The 25,826-nt window shown below is 29.0% G+C and overlaps 1 protein-coding gene across 8 annotated transcripts in view; it reads right to left on the minus strand.

Annotated features, from left to right (window-relative positions):
* Positions 1 to 25,826, minus strand: part of LOC129915429 (RNA-binding protein Pasilla) — an 82,230-nt gene that overhangs the window by 22,889 nt on the left and 33,515 nt on the right. For 4 of the 8 annotated variants that reach the window (XM_055994962.1, XM_055994964.1, XM_055994965.1 and 1 more), the window contains one exon: positions 3,580 to 5,772. The exons of 2 other annotated variants lie outside the window; for them this stretch is intronic. In XM_055994962.1, the coding sequence (XP_055850937.1) occupies positions 3,580 to 5,548 (1,969 nt within the window). In that variant the 5' untranslated portion in view covers positions 5,549 to 5,772. Of the gene's footprint in view, positions 1 to 3,579; positions 5,773 to 25,826 lie in introns of those variants that run through there. 2 more of the 8 variants (XM_055994966.1, XM_055994963.1) reach the window with 1 other exon arrangement.

Consider the following 25,826-nt stretch of genomic DNA (forward strand, 5'->3'; position numbering starts at 1 on the left):
GTTTATCATTTTCAGGGTAAGCTAGATTTGGTGGAAGAAAGCAAATAAAGCAGTATTTAATTGGGAATTCTCAAGGCATGTGCCTGTCAATTATGGATTAGGCAGGAAAAAGAATTAGTATTTTTTTTTTTTTGTATCGCAAACAGCTGGAAAGTTATAGTAGAGTAACTAAAGCAAATTATTAGGGAACCCGGCCGAACAGCTCTGATTTTGACGTTTTTTTTTCAAACGTAGGTAATTAAAAATACTTTAAAGTCTATAGATTAAAAATTGCCGGTGTTGCCGTATTGTTTTTTAAAATTAAAATTAAATTTTTTTTAACAAAACCATTTTTTTTGCTTAAATTTCATAAAACAAATGATAGCAAAAGATTCTCTAGGTAATTTAAGGAAAATATATAAAAGGCAGTAAGGGACAATCTTCCATCGTTTAAGCGATAAATGCAATTTTCTAACATTCTGACCTCAAACACAAAAAAAAATATTTTGAAAACAACGGCAACACCTACAATATTTTAAAATACAGAAGCTCATTCTTATCTCTTAAATTTAAATCCACTAAATTTAATCAAGACTTTTTGAAAAAATGGTCCTCAAACTCAGAATTAAAAAAAAAATGTTATTAGAAAAATTTAAAATGACTTTTTTCCAAACTTTTTCTAATAAAATATGAATTTATTTAAACAAAATTTTTGGCCATAAATATTATCAGTTGAATTTCGAAGCAAAAAAGGTAAAATATATCACACTTTTGAAAAAAAAAATGAAAAATTACTTCAATTTCAATGGTTTTTTTTTATTAAAACTGAATTTTTGCATTGAAATAATTAATTTTCTCAAAGACTGTGGTAAATAGGAACTTAAAATTTTTGCTATTTAACTTTCAACAGTAAGGGTTATTAAATGAATAAAAAATAATTTTGGGTTTAGATGTTGAACTTTAAAAAAAAAATAAGTTACATTTTTTTCAAAACTTTTATTAAAAAAAGTTCTTCGAAAATGAAATACTTTTTAATTTTGTTCATAAACCGTAATACATATTGACATTTCCTTTTATAATTTGAAATCATAATAAATGCGGCCAAACAAATTTGAAAATAAATGCATTTTATATTACGACCAAGTTTAAAAAACGACATGTTCAAATTTTTTCAATAATTTTTTTTTTCAAAATCTGAGTTCAATTACCATTCTTTCAAAAGCCGTTCATTCAATTAACTTAATTTTAATTTTACATATATGACTAAGCTTCTAGCTTTTAAAAAATGTATATTTGAATATTGTAGGTGTTGCCGTTGTGTTCAAATATTTTTTTTTGTGTTTGAAGTCAATTATTAAGAAAATTGCATTTATCGCTTAACTATGGAAGATTATCCCTCACTCCCATATATTTTTTTTCCTTGAATTTCCTAGACAATCTTTTGGCATCAATTAATTTATGAAATTAAAGAAAAATTTTTGAAAAAAATTTGTTTTTGTTCACAAAAATCTTCAATTAAATTTAAAAAATCAAAACGGCAACACCGGCAATTTTTAATCTATAGACTTTTAAGTATTTTTAATTACCGACGTTTGAAAAAAAAGATCATCAAAATCTAAGCTGTTCGGCCGGGTTCCCTAATATTGCCAATTTTTGAGCTTTAGTTACTCCACTATTAATTGAATTTTTTTTAGAACAATTATTTGTACCTATTTGAATTTAAATAAAAGAGTTTTACAAACTGTATTTATATAGACTTTTTAATTTGTTTTCTTGAACGCGTTAAATTATTGTATTGTTCCGCAAAGTAACGCATATACCACCTAAATACGAAGGTAATTTTTGTCTTACAAACGGAAAAGTATGCCCAAATTCGCAGTAATTTGTAGTTCCTTAATTTTGTGGGACATTTAAACAAAATTGAAATTTACTTAGATGCAAGCATCTTTTTAAATCACTTCTCACAAAATAACAAATTTTCCTTATGTTTCTAAGGATAACATTTAAAGGACCTCACTAAAAAAAAACATTATCCACAAAAGAAACATCATTAAAGAAAATATGCAAAAAAACAAAAAAAAAACAAACAAAAATAAAGAAAGAAAAACAAATTATTTTTAATTTAAAGAAGGTAAATTTTAAGAAAACCAACAAAAATAGAATACCCACTCTTTTTCTATTTGTTTGTTAATTTGAATAAAAATATAAAAAATAACCGCATGTCTTATCAAAAGACCTCTTGCCCCTTCCTTTCAAAACTACATAATCATCAAAAAATTATATAAAAAAAAAAAAAAAACACCTAGCAAAGTGTTACATTACCAACTCTGCGACACTATTAACCGTTAACATTTTAGTAGTTAAAAAAAAAGCAAAGCTAAGAAAAAAATTAAACTCACAAGGGAATAGAGGGGAGGACAGGTAGATAGGTTAGGTAAATGCTGTTTTGCTTGAAATAATAAAAATTATCCTAAAGGACATATTTCCTTATTATACAACATAATATCTCTCTCTCTCTCTCTCTTTTTCCTCTCTTAGGGTATAAGCCAAATACCCAAGTGACATTTATAAACAGAATAAATATTTAAATTTAAATTGTTTACTAGCCCCTCTCCGACTCTTCTCCCTCACAATTTCCTATAAAAAAAAGAAGGTTAATCGAGCCATCAGGAAGTAACACTCAGGTGGGCCGAGCCGTGCCGGGCCAGGCCGCCTTTTATAATAATATTCTCTCCATTCTATTTTCATGCACACACAATAGGTCCTCTTTTATATCACACACAAGTCTTGACCCCATATAAAGCTACTACAGTACCTATTTAAGAAGAGTTGTTTTTTTTTTTTTGTTTTTTTTTTTTTTGCATTCCCTTTTGTGTCGTGTTGTAATCAGGATATCGATGTAAAAAGTCCTCTTTCACACACACACAAACACACACAGAAGAAAAAAAAAACAGAAAATGGAATAAAGAAGAAACTCTGCTGTAATAGTGTTAAAAGGTCATGTGTCTACTTGAGCAAAAATAGGGGCGTGCACAGTGTCCTTTTTTTCAAAAATAAAAAAAAAAAATAGGTATAAAAAAAATGAAAAGTCCTAGATAAAATTAAAAAAAAAAAAGAAGAAAGAAAGAAAACTTCAAGCTGAGAAGCAAAAAAAAAAATTATAGGAAGTAGAAAAAAGAACTGCAGGAAGAAAAAAAATAGGTAAAAAATCTGCTGAAATTTCTGTCCAGTGACCTAATAAAAATTTGTCTTACTTCAAAATTATTTGTTTTTTTTTATAGAAAAAGAGTGAAGATTCTTACAAGAGAAAAAAACGGGAAACAAAAATTTAAAAAACAGAACAAAAAACAAAGAAAAAAGTATTAAAAAAAAAGTTATTAGAAACGTTCCCACAAAACTTTTTGTTTTTTTTTTTTCTTTTAATTTTTTTAAGAAATATAAACATGTGCTTCGATTTTATATTTTTTTTTTTTTTTGTGATTTTTGTTTTGAAACACACACACACTTAACGAGAAGAGAGATTTTCTTATTCGATTTTTGAAATGAGAATCAATTTTTAAGCAACAAATTTTTTTTTTAGAATTAGAGAGGCACACTCACCAAAACACCAACAGGACTTAAATGGTGACGTACTTGATTGCGTCATTGTTGTGGAATTTTGCTGCTGTTGTTGTTGTTGTTGCTGCGAATGTTGTTGCTGCTGCTGATGTTGTTGATGCATATGGTTCAAATGATGATGTTGTTGTTGTTGTTGGTGTTGTTGTTGTAGTTGACTTTGCTGCTGCGAAATCGATGACGAAGTTGGCGACGGTATTGGCGACGGCGATGATGACATGGAATGTCTTAATTGTTGCTGTTGCGTTATGGAAGACGGCGAAGATGGCGACGACGGTGATTGACGATGTTGTTGAAATTGTTGCTGTTGTTGATGATGATGATGATGTTGTTGTTGTAAATGTTGCTGTTGTTGGGTATACAAGTCCATTGCATGATTTTGATTTAGCAACAAACCACCGCCGCCACCGACAACAGATGACTCTACCACACCGACACCGGAACCTAAGGCAAATGATGATCTCATTTGATGTTGCATTGCTGAATGTTGTTCGCTCATCTTGTAAATATCACGAAACAATAATTGTTGATCAATGAAATGTTGATTGGTTTCCAGGAAATTGTTCTCTTTAATCGTCGGTTGGTTGATGATGGTGGCGATGTTATCGATAGTGTCGGTAATGTCGTTTTTGTAGATGTTGTTATTGTTGATAATGTTGATTGAGTCCTTTTGTTGTTGTTTTTGTATTCTTTCGTGCTTCTCCTCTTCAGTCGTTTGTTGTTTTTGTTGATTTGGCGATGGCGATGATGTTGCGAGGAGTGTTGCAAACGTTGATGTTGCCGACGACGACGGTGGCGAAGACGACAATGATGACGACGACGTTGTGCTATGACGATTGAAGTTAAAACTATTATTATTAATTTGGCTGCCGTATAAATTGTAAATGGACGATTGCGATGGTAAATTTTGTAACGACGACGATACTATTGATGATTGTGGTTGTGGTAAAAGTGGTTTTGGTGGTATAATTTGTGGTGGTTGTGGTTGTGGTAATAATAATTGTGGTTGATTATTATAATAATAATTATTAATGCAATTATTGTAGCTATAATTAATTAATGGTGTGACTGAATTATTATTATTAGTCTTATTTCTATAATTTAAATCAAAACTTTTACAGTTATTGACATTATTATTATCAACAAAGTTTTCAACAAATTTTGCGACAGCAACAGCAGCAGCAGCAGTGTTGTTGTTGTTGTTGTTGTTTGTGGTAGTGTTTGTGATATTGGTTGTGGGATTAGGAAGAGTGGAATTGGTTGTGATATTGAATGATTGTTGATAGTTTTTTTGGTGTGTATCTGTTGTTATGGTGGTGGCGGATGATGATGCACAACTCACGGAATGCAATGAACGATTTGAAGAAGAATTATTATAATTATTATTATTTATTATTATATTATTATAATTATTATTAATCGATAACGATGAATTTGACAATTGTTGTTGCTTTATAATATTGCTTGTTGCTATTGCATCGCTATTAATATTCCTTCGGTGATTATTATTATTACTATATTTTAATTGTGATACAATATCTTCATCATCATTTATTGTTGATATATCTTTATTATGATAATGATTCGATGTTTTCAATGATGTCAAAGTCGATGATGGTAAATACAAATTGTTGCAATTATTCTTCAAATTTATTAATTCAAAATTGAGATCCAAATTATTGTCATTGTTATCATTATTATCCTCCACAAGGATATTATTTAATTCTTTAGTTATTGTTGTTGCACTAAATGATGATTGTGTTGGTAGTGGTAATAATAATAGTGGTGGTGGTGGTGTAGTTGGTGGTGATGATAATAATAAATTTCGATGCAGTTCCGTAGTTGCAATGGATTCGATGTTATTGTTGTTGTAATGAAACTGTTTTTGTTGTTGTTCTTGTTGTTTTTTAAGTAATAAATTATTTGTTGTTTGTGTTTCGTGGCAATTGTACATTTGTTTGAAATTTATTTTTTTTTTTGGTTTTCTCAAACTTTTTGAGTCCTTTTTTTATGAGTTTTCTTAGTTCATTTATGCGTGACGAAATCACAGGTATCCCGGTTTTTTTTTAACTTTTGTTCAATGTCCAAACTGACAACACGATTTTGATTGATTTTTTTTTTTTTTTTATATTTTTATGTAAAACGATCGAACGAAAAACAAACTATGTGGGAATGTTTCTGCACAAAATTAATATAAAAAAATAAAAAAAAAAACGAAACAAAATAATAAATTATATACATTCGCTCTCCAAATTGAATTTGTTGTTGCGTGATTTTTTTGAGAACAAAAAAAAAATGTTAGAAAAAAAAAAAGAAAATTGGAACGAAAATTTTGAGAAAAAAGCTCCTGCGTTATGAGATAAAGCATTTGTTGTAATTTTTTTTTTTTTTGAAGATACTTTTGTTAAGTTTTTTTCATACAGAATGAAGATACAAAAAAAAAACAAAAAACAAAACAAATAGTTTTTTTTAGAAAGGATTAGTTTTTTTGACTAAATTTGATCCCAAAAAAAAAAAATATTAAATGAGATCGTGTGGTATACAAAAAATATATATATTTTTTATAAAATGACACCGCTTTTTTGTGTTACGAGATAAAGATGTCAACAACTACTACCTGGGCTAACATAAAAATGATGATGGCTTGGTGGTGGCCTATGATCTGTCTGGTTTGTGAGGCATCTCTGATATGAAGAAGATCAGAGAGAGCAATAAAGAAGAAGAAGAAGAAATACAACGCTTATGAATACGAAATTTTTGGGATTTTGCAACACGCAACTGATTTTTTTTTTAATTTTTTCAAAATTTTAATTTTTTATTTTGCTTTTTTTTTGTTATATTTTTTTTTTTTGTGAAATGTGAGAAAAAAGACGCTTTGATACTAAGATGCTGGTTATTATAGAGAGATGTGTGGATATTTTTTTTTTTATTGCACAAGAGAAGAGATTGTGTTTTTGTTGCGAGAGTTTAATAGATTAGAGTGAGATTGATAGACACACATACAAAAAAATACATAAATATTTAAATTTTTTATTGAAATTTTGTATTTTATTGCTTTTTATTTAAAAAAAAAAATTCAAGTCTGTGAGAGATAATAAAATTTATATAGATGCGATATTGAGGACGATTATGAATGACGTTTTTTTTTTTTTATTTGAATTATTTTGAATGTCAAATTAGAAAGTGGATTTTGATTTATGTTTCTATGATGCAACTGCATATTGAAAGAAATGAAATACAAACACAAGAAAAAAGAAAAAAAAAATATAAACAAAAAAGTGTCAAACCTCTTCATTTCTATATAGAAGCTTTATAGATTTTTTTTTTTTTTAAGTGTTTATTTTTCTTTTAGAGCGTGTGCATAAAAAGCAAAACACTTTAGTTTCAGGGTTAAGATTTTATGCATTGGAATTGTATGTATTTATGCCCTCTTCTAACGTCTCCCTTTTTTTTCTATACTATTTTTTCATCATTTCATCAAACTAAAAGCGAGTCTATGATGCATTTGTGTATATTTTGAAAGAGAATAAGAGATTTTTTTCAGAAAAAAAAAAGTCAACATCATCAACAAACATTAAACAGAAATATACTAACTATTGGTATAAATATGCAGAGATACTATGATGTGTTAACAACTACTGTGTGTGTTTTTTTTTTTTAGTTTGAGACCATCATCATATTGAAAAGATTGCCTCATATAATAGCCATATCTATCTACTATCTCTGACTGCTGATGACTTCTGTGTATGTTGTGTGCATGGATTTCCTTCTACGGTCGACCAAATGTTGGGAAGTAGTCAGTCGTCCGTGTAGGCTAAAATATAAACCAAACGAATTGAATGGTTGTTTAAATAAGTACAATGCGGTTCACTTGGTTTGGTACATTTTTTTGTTTTTATCCTTTTTTTTCATCAGATCAGTTAAAAAATTTTTTGTTATTGCTTTAAAAGAAGAATATAAAACCTGACATATTAAATTCAACCTTTTCGTTGATTAAAATTGTCAGTATTTAGTTTTAATTAAGAATCTTAACTCAGTAAAAAAAGAGTTTTAACGATTTGAAAGATTAACAGTTAACCAAAATTCTACTCTAATAGAATTTTAATATCATGGCTAAAGTAAAACATGAATTAACTTTAAGTACAAAACCAATTGATAAACTTTTTTTAAAGACAGATTAAAAAAGAAGAATATAACGTGTTAAGAGCAGTCGTAATTCTGGGGCCCTATTTCGTATTACGAAACGAAAGGCAAAACAACGATACCCAGGACAACGATAGCCACGACATAGAGCGATTTAGTACAACGATAATGCATGATTGAAAATATTGCCAGATCAAAATGAAAAAACAATTTTTTTTCAAGCGTACCAACTTCACGCCAATGAAAAGCTGTCAAAAAATAAGTACACTGAAAATAATAAATTTCGTAAGATTACGAAAATCTTTTCATACACTACATTTTCGTTGGCCCAACGAAACTTTCGTTGGCTCAACGAAAATATGTAATTTTTCGTAATATGAAAACCTTCATCAATTAATGAAAACGTTTCATACACTTTTTCTCCCTTTTTAGTGCCAAAAAATCCAATTCAATGAAAAGATTCATCAATTAACGAAAAATTTCATACTCATTTTAAAGAATAAAAATAAGAATTTTTTCCTTACTTTATTAAAGTTTTAATTAAGTAACGAAAAAATTCATTAACTTATGAAATTCAACATTAACTAACGAAAATCTTCATAAGCTTATGAAAATTCTTCATATACTAATGAAATATTACATTGGCTTATGAAAAAATACATCAGTTAACGAAAAAATTCGTTGCCTTACAAAAAAAACGTAGACTTGGGTACATTTCTGTTTTAATGATTAAAAATTGAATCTTGCTTTATATAGTTCACATTAGGTTTTTGTTTAAAAATCTATGTAAGTTGAACTGAATATAAAAAATATTTGCGTATTGACAAGGTGTCTCACGATAAGTCGGACTCATCAGTTGACTAAAGTGAGCTCCACCGGGTCGAAACGCCAATTTTTGGTATGGACTATATTAAATTAATAATTTAACAAGTCCAATAAAAAAATACAATTAATACAACGAAAAGTTTCGTTAGTTAACAAATATTTTTTCGTAATTTAATTAAAATGTTCATTAAATTTACGAAAAAATTCGTTAGCTAACGAAAGTTCTTTCATAAATGAGTCACCGTGGTTAATTAAATTTTACGTTAATCGATGAAAAATTTCGTAAAGTGATGTAAAAATTCATTAACTCTAGATCAAAAATTTTTATGAAAAATTTCATTAAAATACTACAGTTTTCGTTGATTGATGAAGTTCTTCATTAACGTATGAAAGCCATTTCGTTGAGCCAATTAAATTTTTCATCGGCTGAAAATTAATTAAATTTTCGTTGGCTCAACGAATTTTTTCGTTGTATTTACGTAAGGATTTGGTTCAGTGTAGATAAACAAAATCTTCAGTGGCAAAAAAATTTTCTTTTACTTTTCTTGTGCTATTTAATAATGTTTTCTATTCAAAAACTTAATAAAATTGACTTTATGGACATATTTTGTGATTTCCACTATTTATTTTATAAGTTTAAAGAAGAAAATCATCTTTTCAAGAACTTTATCTCTGCCATTGTTAATTGGACATGAAGATTAAGATCAATTGTTTGTTTTATCGTTTTGTAGTGTTTTGGTGCTTTAATAATAATAAAAAAATTGCTTCTTCGTTTTAATATTTGAGTATGTTTATTTATTTATTATTTCATTGCAATCAGTGCAAATAAAATTGGCTTCGAAGTTTGGCAATTTTTTTTTTTTTTTCTAAGCGAGACAAACGAGAACGAAAGTCAAACGATAGGGAAATGACAGTCGTAGTAGCTAATCGCATTTGAACAAGAACGAAGTAGTTTCAACGATAATCGTTTTACAAAATAGGGCCCCTGGACTTTGACCAGTGGCAGAAGATAGGGCAGAAAAGGTCTTAATAACTTTTATTAATAAAATGTATAAATTTTAAGAAAGATTTATTGATTTCGGTAAATCAATTAACATTTAAAGTTTTGATAAATTAACATTTTTTCATTTGTTAAATATAAAATATTCTTGTTCTTGTTGCTAAAAATTTAATTAAGAATTACTTTAAAGAGCCACCGCCAACTCTTAACTTCAGAGATCAGATTGTCACGGGTGGGACACTTGTACAACCGATTTACTGTTACCCATTTTAATTCAACTCATAATTAGTCAAAATTTACATAGACTTTCATAATACTAAAGCCAAATTTATTCACATTCCATTAAATTTAAAGTAAAATCATTAAAACAACTGTTCTTTTTCTTTCAAACTTATGTTGAATATATTTAAAACTCTAAGCAGTCTATAAGGAAAAGTGAATCTTAATAATTCACCCTATAAAAAGGTTTTATTTGATTTATCACAGTCTAATAACCTGCTAAGAGTTTCTCAAAGAATAATGAACTTATTTGGAATTAAGTTTTGTAATATTTATAGAATTGATAACCTCCCACGAAAAAAAATCTGCTTCCAATTGGCAGTTAAAACATTTTCTTTTCTCGGAAATATTACTCCATGTACATTAGAATGGGCCAAAAAAATAAAATATTTTTTTTTTTTTGAAAGTTACTTCGAAAATCTTGTTCAGGATGATGAAAAAAAAATTTGGTGAAAATTTAAGCCGTTAAAAAAAATTTTAAGAGGTCTATCATCGGTGTTTTTTATTTTTATACATGATATGATGTTTTACAACAGAACTGCTAGACGATCAAAGTAAAAAAAATTTCTGTTCATTTTTTCTTACCTATATAAAATTAAATTTCCTACAAAAAAGATCTTATTGAAAATTTTCGTCAGATAGACCTCTTAAAATTTTTTTTAACGGCTTAAATTTTCACCAAATTTTTTTTCATCATCCTGAACAAGATTTTCGAAGTAACTTTCAAAAAAAAAAAATATTTAATTTTTTTGGCCCAGTCTAATGTACATATTGCAATATGGTTCTGAGTCAATTGAACAATTTTTTCTTTTGAATTTTGATAATGGAAATCCAAATCTTGATTTTGAAATAGTTTTTTTACGTCACAGAGAAATGGTTTTGCTCTAAATTTGAGTCTGAAAGTAATCATTTGCATAACGAAAAACATATTTTTGTGACATACAATAATTTTTTTCAATTTCAGATTCGGATTTAGACAATAAAATAAATCAAAACAAAACATTTTTAACTTTGAATGAATGAATAATTTTCAATGTTATGACTGTATTGAAATGTACGTATTGAAATCCATGAAGCAATTTCCGAGAAAAACATTTCTGAATAGGTATTAATTTTTAGCAAAATAAAAACCATTAATAAACTCTAACAGTATTCAAAATCAATTTTTTGGCAATGATTTTATTAGAAGGCGATTAACTAAGAGTCAGAGAGTCAGCTTTTTGGAAGTTACGCCAAAAGAAAAAAAGGGCCTTTAACAAAAGGCTAATGTAAGACTTTTCGAAACTTTATCTGTTGCCTTTATAACTGGTTCTTAGAATAAGTTATGAAATACCTATCCTCGTAGGCTGTAGGCAGTAGACAGTTGAAACATTTGACAGACCTCAGCTTTCAGTTCGAGTTGGAACAATGTTTTTAATTAACTTGAAAAATTCACTTCATGGAAGCAATTTAGTTATCTTGTAAAAAAATTCCGTTCTATAATTTTTTACGATTTCAAATTTGGTTTATTTCAGCAAGATTCTATTAACCGACTTGTAAAGGGTTTCGGTAACGAAGCACTACCAAAGTTCAGAGTATTTGAGTGCATACAGCATTCAAACTACGACATACTTCGTCGAGAAGTCTCGTCGAAAATCAGCTGTTTGCCCACTCAAAAGATAGGTCACCCCGACTTGGCACATTCGTTTTTTTTTTTTCTTGTTTTTAAAAATCAAAAATCAGATGCGTGTACGACAACGGTTTGCATCACCTCAAGTGGAGGCTTTCGAACCCCACGTTTCAGAACTGTCATCTGCTTTAATAACACTAGTTTACAAAAAAATAAAAAAAATTGTGGACACCAAGTGCCGTTATACTTTTCATGTACATTCGACCCCAGAAAACTCGAAAATCTTATCTTTTCAAGTTATAGACAAAAACACAAAAAGTAACGAAAAGAGTCGAAAAAATTGATCGTTACAAAAATGATCATATCTTTATAACTTATGCATAAATTTTGAAGAAAATCATCTTGTTATTTTTGCCAGATAGTGCACTACACATAAAAAATATAAAACTATGAGGATTCGAAAGATTTAGATTTTTTATTTCAGTAAGAAATTTTCTTTTTTTCATAGATTTTCTGTTTTTATTACCATTTCTCGAAACTTTTAAGACAGCATTTTCCTAAAATCTATTCTCAAAAACCAAAAGAAAGGAATTTGGCTCACAAAATTATGAGATTCAAAATTTTGTACAGTAAAGAATTTGTCAGTAAATAAGTGATTGAATTTTTTTTTGTATTCCAAATTTTGATATTTGCTGCTCGTGTGTTTAATATTTTAATATTTTTAAAAATCTGAAGAACTTGTTTTCGAGAACAATTCGATAATGTACAATTTAATCGTTGAACTCTCCTGTCTCATGAGCATCAGCAATCAATCAATGGTTCTCACATCTCAGTCAAAATTGAAAATTGATCGGAAATTGGAATTTTTATTTATTCAAGTGTTGAGTAATCAGCAAAATTGGGTCACCAAAGCTCTACAAACACTAATTCTAAAATACAGAACCATCAACAGAGATGTCATCTTTAATCTTTATTTGTCATTTGAATTTGAATATTTTAAAACAAAAATCTCTTATCACAAGTTGAACTCAAAGAAATTTCTATTGTTTTAAAAACCTAACCCTAACCAATTGAATCGCACTGTGTATCTACACATATTTAAAGAAAACTAAGCAAAGTTTGACATTGAACTAAATTCAACAAAACAGCAGAGTAGTACGAGAGTACGAGTAAGAGAGTGTATTAAAAAAAATAAAAAAATAAAAAAAAAAGCCAGAGCGACAAACAGTGTGACAAGCTATATAGTGACACCGCAGCAATTTGATGTAAGATTTGTGATTTTTTATTTCTATTATTGAATTCGAAATATATACGAATTGAAGATATAACAAAATTAAAGCCAAATTTAATACTAGATGAACCGGTTTTTTTTATTTTCTTCATTTTTATTTGGTTTTGTTTTTAAAGATCGATGGTACACTTGTTATATTGGCTTTTTTTTTATTATTTTGACCACAAAAGTAAATTTGTTACCACACAGTGGTAAAGATACTCGGTAATAGATTTTGTATCTTTTTTTTTTTTATTAATACCAATCTTTAAGAAGAAAAAAAAGTGTATAACAAACAAACATAAAGATACAAAAAGAAGAAAAAAAAAACGTGATTTTTTTAAGTATGAGAGAGAAATGTCAAGGTTAATCAGATCATAATACATATTAATATCAAACAGATACTTATTTATTTTCTCATAATTTTGTGCACTTTTTTTCTTCAGAAATAACAACAACAACAATCTTAAGGATACACGAATGCAAAAAAAAATTATTTAAAAAATTAAAAAGGGGGAACAACTATATTTTTTTATTATTTTGTTTCTTGTTTACTCTTTTTTTTTTTTTTTTTGATGGATTTGAGAGATGAAAAACGTAGCACCATGCACAACACCGCGGCGAAAAAATAAAAGTTACATACGACAGCAATAGATACGCAGATACTACTTGACTTGTTGTTAAAAGTCAACTCGATGAGCTATGTGTATTTTATTTTATTTTTTTTTTATTTTTTTCAATTTCAAACTATAATAGAAGTTCTTCAAACGACGATTATAGGTATGAGCAAGCAAACGTACAGATACGATTTTGTACTATACGAGTAAAAAAAAAAGCATGCGTTTTTTTCCGCCCGAAGTGTATATAAAAATACAGTCATGGAAATATTATGAAATTTATTTTTTTTTTTTTAGTGATAAGCAACTAAAACATACACATATTTGATCTCGTTTTGAGTTTGGCGGATGGATGTTGAGTTGTTTTTGTAAGATAATTCTTATGATTTACAAAAAAAATGTATATAATATACTTTTTTTGTTTTAGTTTGTTTTAATTAAAATTTAAAAAAAAATGTAAAATTTATAAAAAAATTTTGATGAAACAAGATAAAAATGATCGAAAAAAAAAAAGTTTAGAACCCCGTCGACGTCGTGGGTTGGCCGTTCAGTCGGTTATCGCGAGAGTTGAGCGAGAGCAGCACCAAATGGAAGAGATGCGACACGTTTATAACGGATATAGATGTTAGTTTGATGGAATGAAATATACATTTTGTTGGATTTCCATTGAAATTCGTCGTGTTTTTCTGGTTGGGAGGTGAAAAAGCTATCTATCTCTAAATTCTCTCTGATGGTTGGTTGGGTTTGAGTTTGAGTGAGTCTATAAAGGTCTGAGAGTGCGAGAATATTCAGTGATCGCTGTTGTGCGCGCACAGACATAGTCATAAGCTATTCACGCATACAGTTGAGCGCAAAAAATTTAAGTATTCAGATAATATGAAAAAAAAACTACAAAAAACAACAACAAAGTTTGAGAAGAGAAGCAAATGAATGGAAAAGAATGAAATGAAATAAAAAAATTTGAAAAAAAAAACAACCTGCGCAAAAAACACGCGCACGAAGCTTTATAAAAAAAAAAATGATATTAGCCAAATGTTGTTTAACCACAATCAGATTTGTTGTTGGTTTGAAATTTGAACGAGAATATAAAAAACACACACTTGAAATTGTATTTTTTTTTTCTTCCAAATTTTTATTTTGTGTCTAGATTTTTGATATTTTATTTTTTTTTTTCTGTGCAAAAACTGATTCTTCTTTTTCAAACTCTAGTGTGACACGTTTGCTGGTGCTGAGTGGGTTTTTTTTTCAAATTTTTTTGTAGCAATATTCTGAATCATTCAGATTTGAACAACAGAAATTGATTAATTTTTGTAGTTTTTTTTTTTTTTGTTTCAATCTAATAGAATCTTTGTATGAGAAAGAGAAATGAAATGGGGGAGAAATATTTATATTTTTTCACCTGTACAAGCAATATCAAGTTTGTTAGAGTGGTGATGTTATAGGTTTTTTTTTTTTTATTTTTAATTCACTTGAGTGAGTCTGAAGTCAATTAAGTATAACATATGAGAGGGTGTTTTTTTGTTTTTTTTTTTTTTTTTTTAACTTTTTTCAGCTTCATCGAATTATTTTTTAATTTCAATCTGAATTATTTTGTTTTTTATTTAGTTTTTTGTCAAGTGGTTATTGATGAAAATAGTTCAAGAAATAGGGTTGCAAATGGGTTTCTGGAGGGATTTTTTACGCTATAGTATTGAAATATGCGTTTCTCGAAGGACTAACAATTCTAAAACTTCAATCCCAAAATCACTTAGACTCAAGATCCAAGAACTTGTTTAATTTTTTTTTTTTTGTCTTTCAATTTTCAAACAGAATTTATAATTCATGACTTTTTGGCTTTTAAAGAATTGTTTTTGGGTTCAAAAATAAAAGGACTCTCTTTAAACGAGTTGCAGATTATGAAAACCTAAGGATTTTAGACTTTTATGAATAATTTAAAAATTGTTTTTAAACTTTTAAACTTTTTGGTAAATTTATAAGGTATTAAACTACCAGCATTGCGGAACTTATGGAATTTGGTTGATAAGTTTTGTGGGATGTTTTTTGGGAGGATTTTTAAATGAGGATTTCATGATTTGGAATTATAATTTTTAGAGTTTTGAGGATTTAAGATCCACCGATGTTGTATTCTAAAAAATTTAGTTAAACGATTTCTGAATCAACTATTTTAAAAACTTGGGCGGGGTTTTGAATTTGTTGGGATTAATTGATTTTTTATAATAAAGGGATATTTGGATATTGTAGGTGTCTTTTTTAATTGTTAGGAATTTGTGAATTAACTATTCTATTACCTTGGATGGGATTTTGAATTTTTGTGACTATAAGTTTGTGATTTTTAGATTTTGGGATTCGGGATTTCCAAATTTTGGAATTTCAGGTTTTTTAAGGGATATATAGCGTAAGAGACTCGAATTTTTCTGGATTAACCGAACCTGGCTTATATATTTTGTTATGTTAGGATTTTCAAATACAAAGATATTGGATTTATTTAAATAAACTTAGTCCTAATAATTAAACAACTAAAAACTCACGGGTGCAGAATATTGCTTTATGTTCAGCAGAATATTGCTAATGTTCGTTTCTTGTTTGCTTTTATTGGTTAAGAGGCTTAATGCTCTTTAAAAAAGTGATTTAGTAAGTTTTTCCTTACATAAATGGAGGTCGAATACGACGTCGTAGCTCACTCCTTATAAGACTTTGATACTTTTTGGAGTCCTCACATAGGGTGAACGACCAGAGCTTTCACGGTTATGTATTCCACTAGTATAGTTAAATAATTTAATAGAACGATTCACGAAAAGTGACCGTAACGTCCGAAAAATGTTACATTTCGACAAAAAGTTCAAAGAAGTATTAAAGCAACGGGTTTAACAGGTAACATAAATAAAATGCACGACTGGGGCCGCACGTACTTGCTCTTGCAGTTCAAAGCACTTTTATGTTAGCTTTCTTGTAGATTAAAGAATTTTTAAGAAATTTGGTTGATGTAGGGGAAGAGCCGGCATGGAGGCCAAATGTTAGTTAAATAAATTTTTTTTTGCTTGACTTGACCTTTTTGAGAAAAACTAAAAATGCGGTTTTACTGCAATTACTTTGAATATTACGTATGCAACATTTTATCAAAATCATTAGAGCCATTTTTGAGAAAATTGCAATAACTCCATAATAATGTACGGGAAGAGCCGACATCCGCGATTTAAAAAAATGTAAAGACCATATTTCCACTATCCGTATTTTTTGAGAAAAACTAAAAACGCAGTTATGTTAGAACTATGTACAGCATTACGTGTGTTAAATTTAATCAAAATTGTTAGAGCCGTTTTCGAGAAAATTGTAATAACTCGAAAATTTTGTATGGGAGGTATACGTTCTAAGCGAGATATTAAAAAACAAAAAAAAACCAACCTTGGAAATTATGAAAAAAACATCCATACCAAATTTCAAGAGAATCCGTCTACCCGTTTAGGCTGTAGCTACTTGTACAGATGGACGCACCGACGCACAGACGCACGGACGCACAGACCGACGGACGTCATGACGAAACCCACTTTTTTGGACTTCTCCATCATCGTAATGTTAGTTTTGATTAAAACCTCGAATTTTTTTTTCGACACGAAACCAATACTTGCCCTATTGAGCAAGTAAAAAAGTGATGCCAGTGATTGACTAAAAAGAATTGCATTTCAAATTTATCAATATTAACGACTAGACTATGTTGTTAAAAGACTAAGGAAGGTAGGATTTTCACAGTTTGGAGTTTGGTTACTGAAGCAATGATTTTGTCTAACTCCAGACTTTAAAAATATCAACGAAATTCACAGCAAAAATGAAGCAAGGTTTTGAGTTCTTTAATCTACGAAATAGTCTCTTACTTTCATTTAAACTTTTTAGAAACCAAAAATGTCACTTCAATTAATTTGGGATTTTTTCATGACACAGAAACACTGCACTTCATTTATTCGTCAGAACGAAGAACAATGGCTTTCATTTAGAAAAAAAGATATTTACCTCAACATATTTCCTCACTTTTGAAGATCTTTACAAAAATTGGATTTTACAGGATATTTTTTATGTTTCAAAGATGGCTTAATGAATGAGTTTAGATCAAAGGCTTCATGTTTAAATAAACATCCATGATGTGAAAGAATATTGTTATTTCCTGATTATAAATGACAAGTTTTCCATGTTAAAGGCCATGAAAAGGTTAATTTGTCTTACGTCAAATGAGTAATAATACTCAAATACTGAATTACATACAAAGAGAAATTCAGTTGGCTATTTTAATGTGAAAACAATAAGTTAAATTAATGTTATAAGGAATACCCTCTTTTGTTGAAGTTAGTGTCTTAATGATTTCGTCAGGTGTATTTTGTATCATTTTAAAACCTTCATAACCAGCTTACTTTTTGATATGTTATGTCAAATAAATCAATGTACTTACTTATCATAATATCATGGAAATGGTTTCCATTTAAATCAAATTGAAACAAAATACAATCAATACCAAGTAATAAATTCTGCAATCCCAGCACCGTATCCATAATGCAACTCTATTTCCTTGACTATGATTTGTTTGTTTCTTTTTTTTTTACTTCTGGTTTTGGACCTAAACTAGCTAATATACACAATGTTTTCATTATCGGTCGATGCAATAGAAGACAGCAACAAAAAAAAATTCCATTGTGCAAGAATAAAGCTATTAATTATAGGTCTTTCGATTTAATGATTTTTAAACTCTACAACGACGACGACGACATCACATATTTTGAAATTAAAATTAGCTAAATAGCGACATTGACATTAATTTGGTTGGTGGTTGAAAATATTATGATTATGATAATGATGATGTGTTGGTTCATTATAAAAAAGTGAGTTTTATGATTTTGTAATAAAATTGACATGCAGTTTTGTTGTTTTTGTTGTTGTTATGATTTGCATTATTAAAATATATCTTCTGCTTTATGCCTGTCTTTCTGTTTGTTTGTTTGTTTTTTATGAATTATTAAATCAATTAACAGGAAAACACAGGTGTATGAGAAATAATTTTGTTAAGTTTTTACCTTATAAGCTTCTTATGATAAATATTGGGTTATTCTATTCAATTGAAACTGACAGTTTAAGAAATTGATAACAATACAACAAATGTCAAAAAATTAATAAGGCTCTTTCAGTTTTAAATATTTCAAACAAAAGCTATAAAGTGAAATAATAATTTTTCTTCAAGTATTTGGAATAGAGTAATATAATTTTTGAAAAGCTACTAATTCAAACAAATTGATTTTCATAGAAAATTTGATGATAGATTTCTGGATTTAAAAGAGCTCTTTCATGATTTTGTATACATTTCAGTTGGGTTTTAAAATTTTATTTTTTTTTTTATTTTTTAGTCTTATTTTAAGTAACACCGTTTTTCCACGGCGAAGGTCGAGTTACCCCTTCCGCCATAGAATGCTGTATCTTTTATTGACCCAATTTAAATTCCTTAGCTTTTGGCTGCATTTTATTTGCATTCTTTTACACATAAAACATAATGAAAAAAAAAGGTTACGTATACGCCCGAGTGAATCAAAAAATTTAAAACAACTTGAAAACATTTACTAATCCATGTTTTAAGAAACATCCTGATGTGAATACAAATCTAAAAACATTTTATTACTTAATCAGAAACCATCTGTCATTTACCTTAACGTGTTGGAAATGACATCAGTATTCAATTGATGATATTAAATCATCATTAAAATTGAATATCTTATTGATCATATATTGCATTGATTACGTGGGGGGTTCTATATAAAGATATATGATGTGTTATGTGTATGTGCATATGCTTAGATCATTTTTTACAAGTAAGATTATAAATCTAACAACTTATATTCAAATAGAGTTTAAAAGTTGTCTTAATAAATGCACTCCTACTTAGAAAAAAAATATAACTATGGGTTGTAGAATACGAATCTTTGTAGTGCCGCATTTTAACGATAGATATAGTGACATAATGCATATATATTGTTTCTTGAGTTTTAAATTGAATAATGTTTAAGTAATTAAGGATAACATTCAATTAATATTGTTTGACCAAAAGCAGTCATTTTTAAATGAAGGAAAAAAAAATTATTTTGAACCAAAAGTATTAGAATATTTTAAACTCATAAAAAAGGTCTGAAGAAACCAACGTGATTTATTTGGACACTCGGATAATCAACATATACTCTTAGAAAATGCAATGAGAGCCTAACAAAAGCATTCCGAAAAGGACCAACAAATGCTTTACTGATACCTCGAAAGCTCCCCTAGACAAAAAAAAAAGCAGAAGATGGGAAACAAATTGGCTTTTGGCTGCTAAATTAATTTGCAAATAGAACTAAATGAAAAAATATTACGTATACGCCCGAGTGGACGGAAAAATAAAAAAACTTGAAAACATCTACTAATACATAATGGAAATATTTATCAAGCCCTTAGCGTCATTTTAACGTAAGCGACAGCAGAGTTTACAAAAAACCCTTTATGAAATTATAAAATCACTTCTATACGGATTTCTTTTTTAAACATGGGAAGTATGAACTGTCACAAAAGGTTTTGAAAGTTTTGCTTTAAATGTTCATCGAGCTCATCTAACACCATATCACTTACAAAAAGAAAATGAAACTTAGATCAACTATCGTGAAAGTGAAAAATCGCAAAGTGATATTGAGTTAAGAAATCGGCTATCAGTTTTTTCTTCTAAAAGAATTTTTATGTGCAAACGAGGACGAAATGGAAACAATGAGAGCCATTTATAATAGAAGTTACAATTTGGTGGAAGAAAAGAGCGAGGCATTTACATATCTCGAATATTAAAATTTTCAGCTTGAGACAACAGAAAATTCTTTCAACAAAGTTCTGTTACAATGGTCAAGACCAACTTCTTGTGGATTCCAATTTTTTTTTTTTTTTTCAAGTAAATGAGTTGAATTTTAAAAGAAAATACTGACATCATGAGCTTTGTGTGGTGTGGAAACATATTCTGATTTCCTCACAAAGTTTAAAGTTTCGGGTCTAAACGGAGAAAAAAGGCATGCTAAAAAAAAATAGAATCTGTATTAAATTAAGAAGATTACTGTACGGCCAATAACACTTCAGTCTTAATTTAAAAGGACATATCTTCTTGATTTCTTGAATGTATCGATTTGAAAGAATCTATTTAATTTAATAAGAAAATCATTTTATTTTAAGAAGTCAAAACTGTTAAATACAATACTTTTTCTGATTGAGTTTACTTCTGTTCCACTCAACTTAACAATCCATCCATTTAAAATTATGTGTTCTCTTTTTTTTCATAATATTATATTCACATAGACTTGATAAGATTTTTCATTTTTAGTACAGTTGTTCATTCTGAATTTAACAGAATTTAAACGGATTCCATTTATTTTAATAAGGAATCTTATTGTTTTAAACAGATGGTATTTAAATTGAGTATTATCTTATGTTAAAGTGCCTTTATTTTTTCTGTGTAGAAAATGTGTCTTATAATTGGACACTTTTAGGGCTAGTTTCCATTTAAGAGATGGAAATTGGTAGGAAGTAAATTTCTTAAATTCTTAAAAAAAATTTCTTTCGGAAAGTGGGCATTAAAACTACATATTTCCGGGGGCTGATTGCCCTGAAAAACGACCGACAACGGCAATACTGAATTCCCTGAAAATTCACTTCAAATGAGAATAGCAAACGAATAACGTTCTGACAAAATTGCTTTTTAAAAGACGTCTTTTTTTTAAACATTTAAGTATTATTTCCTAAGACTCTTACACCCCAAGCCTTTTCATACCAAAATATCGTTGTTGGTTCAATAAACAACTCAGCTAAGGGGTCGAACTACGGCATACGTCCGTTAACGTATGGTTGCTATGTGTCCCTATCTTTTTCTACTAATTAAATAGAGAGAGCAATAAACAAAACGTTAACGTATGATCGTAATCGTGTCCGGTAATTCGACCCCAGATATAGTCAAGTTACATTTTTTTGTTTTCAAACTTCATAAAACTTAAAGTTTTAGGGATAGCATATATCAAAAAACTCATAGATCTTTCAAATTTAATTTTCTATAAAATGTTACTTGATTTAAATTTTTTGAATTCGGTTTGGTTTTAGTTAAAAAACTTAATGTCTTTAAAATAAAACAAACACTTTTATGAAAGATTCTGCAATAATGCCAACCTATTAACTTATTTTATGTCTGCAGACCATACATGAATGAATATCTTGACATTTTATAACAATTCCCTGATTTCATTCATTATTCAGTTATCTACTCAAATGTCAAATTATTTATGATTTAGTTAGAGTCAATATAACACTTTTTTTTTTCTTGTTGTTGAAATTTACCCTTCTTCTTCACACAAAGCAAAAGTTAAAAAAAATAAAAAAAAAAAAAAACTTTATCTTACATAAATAATTGAGTATTTTTTGAAGAGACATGTCCTAAGCGAAATAAAATGCACAATCCAATATAAAAAAAAAAAGTTTAAAAAAAAAGGAAACGAAGAAAAGGCAAAAAGCAAAATAAAAAAAAAAAACTAGAACCAAAGGTATATCTAGGTCAAATTGAATGAAGGATTGCTACATAATTCAAAAAATTTAAGTAGATGACAGTGAAGTACTTTTTATATGTTTTTCTTTTTTTTTTTTTTTCTTATAGTTGCATCCTTAACAAAAAAGGAGAAAGCTTTATTTTCAAAACTTGGAATTGAGAAGGGGGTGAAGGAATATCTTAAAATTCATTTCTAGTTTCATTGTTTGTTGTTGTTGTTGTTTTCTCGTCTCGGGAATGGAATACTAAATGCACTTTTCTAGGATATAGACTTAAATCCTTCTTCTTTTTTTACTTTTTTTTTTGGTTGGTTGGTGTCCTTATTGTCATCATAAGCTCTGTATTCACACAGAGCAGACATATCTGTGGGGTTTTTTTGTCATGTTTTCTTGCATAAACCATACACCATTTTAGAATTGCTGATTAAAGTGGCGGGTAACTTTGAAAAATCCTTGGAATCTGGGCGGCCACATTTTTTCTCTCATTTACACAACACAAAAAATGTTACCTATATTGTGAATTCTACTACTAACAGTGGGTAAATTTGTTGTTGTTATTATATAATTGCATTAAAAAACATTTTTGAATTGGATTTCTGTTTTTATGTTGTTTTTTTTTTTTTTGTATATTTTTAGTTACATAGTCTGTGGCTGATGGCTGAGTTGTTGTGCAGCACATGTTTTGTGTTGTTGTTGTTGTTTTTGTTGCTATTTTTTTTTTTTTTCGTTTTGTTGAAACTATGTGTTTCCATGCACTTTTGGTCAAGTGCTCCTTGGGAACACACAAAAAAATATACTTTAACAGTGTCATATATATAACTTAGTAACCTATGCGCAGGACACAACAATAAAAATCACAATAAAGCAAAATTTTAAGTAGGTCAGTAAGACGGCAGCACTACCACCATCATCATCAAATACCATTACCAACATCAGCAGCAGCAGCAGTTGCAGCAGCAGAGAATCAGTACCAAATAGCTGCAAGAAATGCAAACATATATATCTACTAACTACCCTTATGAATGCTGCCTGGTGCTGGTTGTGCTGCATGACAATTTGGCTTTACACCAGGGTTGGCTCAGTCGGTCGGTCTGGGTTTTTGGGGGTGAAAATCAATTTTGAAACATCATTTCAATCCGAGAAAAAATATACCGTTATATAACCATCAACCTTTTTTTTTTCAGAAGCAGGCAGATTTAATACGCGCCATCAGCGCAAACAAAAAAAAGTAAAAAAAAAAAAAAACCTGTCTAACAAATTTTTGTGCACATGATGCAACATCACAGTCATACAAACATACTCGAAGAGTCTGTGGGGCATGTGGGGCTTATATGTACACTTGCACACTATTTGAGTATATTCAAAAATAAAACAAAAGCTAAAAAACTCTCTCGTTTTCGTTTCGATTTGGTGCGGTGGTGTTGTATGGTGGAATAGTGCTAGTGGTCGTTATATGAACTCAGCTGCGCTAATCAAATGACATCATCGAATGCCAAGGGGAAAGTACCACACAGATGCGGTACGATACTATTCGATTCGTTCCGACAACGACACGACACCAAAACAAGATGCTAGATTTGCTATAGTAACGAGACACACGAACAAACGAAATGATGCATTTCCCTATATAACAAACGTTTTAAAGGTTCTATTATGATAATTTTATTGTCTTCTTACTAAACAACAAACCTCGTTTGGTTATTGACGCTTTTGAACACAAAACGAGAAAAAAAAAAGTTTCATAACTATCTTTTCTATCATGTGAAACAAGTATCATCATCATCATCATCCTTCAATTAAACATCATCACATGTATCTATCAATAGATCCAAACAACCAGAGTTGAAAAAAATGATAGCGGGCGGATGAACAGGGTCGCTGATGATGAAGAGGAAAAAAAAAATACTAGTTTGAAACCCATATTTCTGATCAAACTTGAATTACAGAAATATGCCCAACAATACAAAGTCATTAAAAAAAAAAAATAATAATAATAATAATACAAAAAATCAACAACAACAACAACAATCTAGTAAGCAGCAGCAAAAGATAACCTATAACGATGAATATTCTCGTGGTGTGTGGTGTGTACACGTAACATAGTCAATATGTTTTGTCAAGGGGTGGAATTGAATTGTTTATGCATAAAGGGCGCTCAATTTTTAAATGGAATTCTTTGAATAAATAGAAATGTTTGTTTTTTTAGATCGCAGGGTAGACATTTTCATATTTAAGGAAGGTTTTAAGTCAATACTTAAGCTTAGGGTCGATAACGTAGTATTTGTTTTTAGTTGAGAAGTGATACTCAAATATATAACACCGCTCACTAAAGTGCCACTTACACAAATTAAGGGGTCAATATTGGAAAACTAAGTGATAATTCCGGTTTTAAAAATGTACACTGCCTTACCGACAATTGAACAAAGTTTAATATAACATTGGGCCTTTAAACGACGCTTCTTAAATATTTCAATCCTGACATTTTTATATAAAGAGAAGTTTTGAAATCTACATTAATGCTTAGGATCGATAAGGTAGTGTATATTTTTAGCTGGTAGGTGACACTTAATCTTAAGTGCCAATTACTGAAGCTCAAAGGGTCAATGTTGGAAATCTATGTGATAGTTCCGGTTTAAAAATTTTCACTACCCAACCGATCCTTAAAAAAAAAAATTGATTATAATATTGGGGCTTAAAACGACACGTGATAAATGTTTCGAGAATTTAATTCTGATAATTTCAGATTAAAGGAGGTTTTCAAGTCAACAAATAAGCTTAGAGATGATAAGGTAGTGTATATATTTGCATATCGTTCACTTAAGTGGCACTAACTGAAATTTAAATGACCAATAATGGAGAACTATTTGACAGTTCTTGTGTATAATAAAATTAAATTAAAAAAATTAAAAAAAAAAAAAATGTATTCTATGTATGCAAGGCTTTGAATTATTGTAGACTTTATTTTACCTTCGTTTTAATTGTTATTTAATTTTATGTTAAACTTTTCGTTAATCCGGCAGACGGCAACGCCATTGCTTATTTAAATTATTATTTTGTTTTTTTTTTTTCTGTAGTAAACAAAAAATAAATAAATAATTTATAAAATCTTAAAAAAAAAATCTATAAGATTGAAAAAAAACGTGATAAATGTTTCAAGAGCTAATTCTTTGATCTTTGTTAATTTTTTCTGATTCTTCGAAGCTTTTAACTCCTCAGAAATCTTCTCTATCCGGATTTACATCGAATTTCTAACAGTGAATCGACATTATGTGGACGCTGCTTTACCGACTGATTTTGATTATTGTCAAATGCACTATCAAACATTGCCTTCTCTTTTACAATTCATTATATAAAAAAAAAAAATAAAAATTAGCAAATTATCGACTGCAAACTACCTTATCATTTTGTTACAGCAAATGTTTAGTTGATAGAATATAGTTTGTGTACTTGATTTGTTGACTAAAAATGACATATTGTGCGAATCAAATCTAATGCTATGAGTTCTATAATAAATCTATGAAAGCATAAATTCAAAATAAATAATATCATTTCGTTTTATAATAGAATTCGAATAGGGGCTCTGGCGAAGGCCAGTTATTTCAGGACAAACTTAGCTCAGACTTAGTTATTAATTTAATTAATTAAGGGCATGACACCTTGTTAAAAGGAAAGTCCTCACGACTTATTCTCAACCAGAAGTCACTCTAAGCAGAAAGTCACTTTCTCATGACAATGATACTCTCGAAAGGCCTTGTATGTAAATTCCTCGCAAGAGGAACCCTTGAACAAATGTACTTTTTTGGAATTTTTTTTAAGTGTTGGAACCCAGACCTCTGGCGTGATTGTCCATTTCACTAAATATTGCGCCACGGGTAAGAACAGAGTTAGTTATACCTGGAAATTATTAACTTAACCCGAAAA

This window comes from Episyrphus balteatus, chromosome 3, assembly GCF_945859705.1.
Source record: "Episyrphus balteatus chromosome 3, idEpiBalt1.1, whole genome shotgun sequence".
NCBI classification, from domain to species: Eukaryota; Metazoa; Arthropoda; class Insecta; order Diptera; family Syrphidae; genus Episyrphus; species Episyrphus balteatus.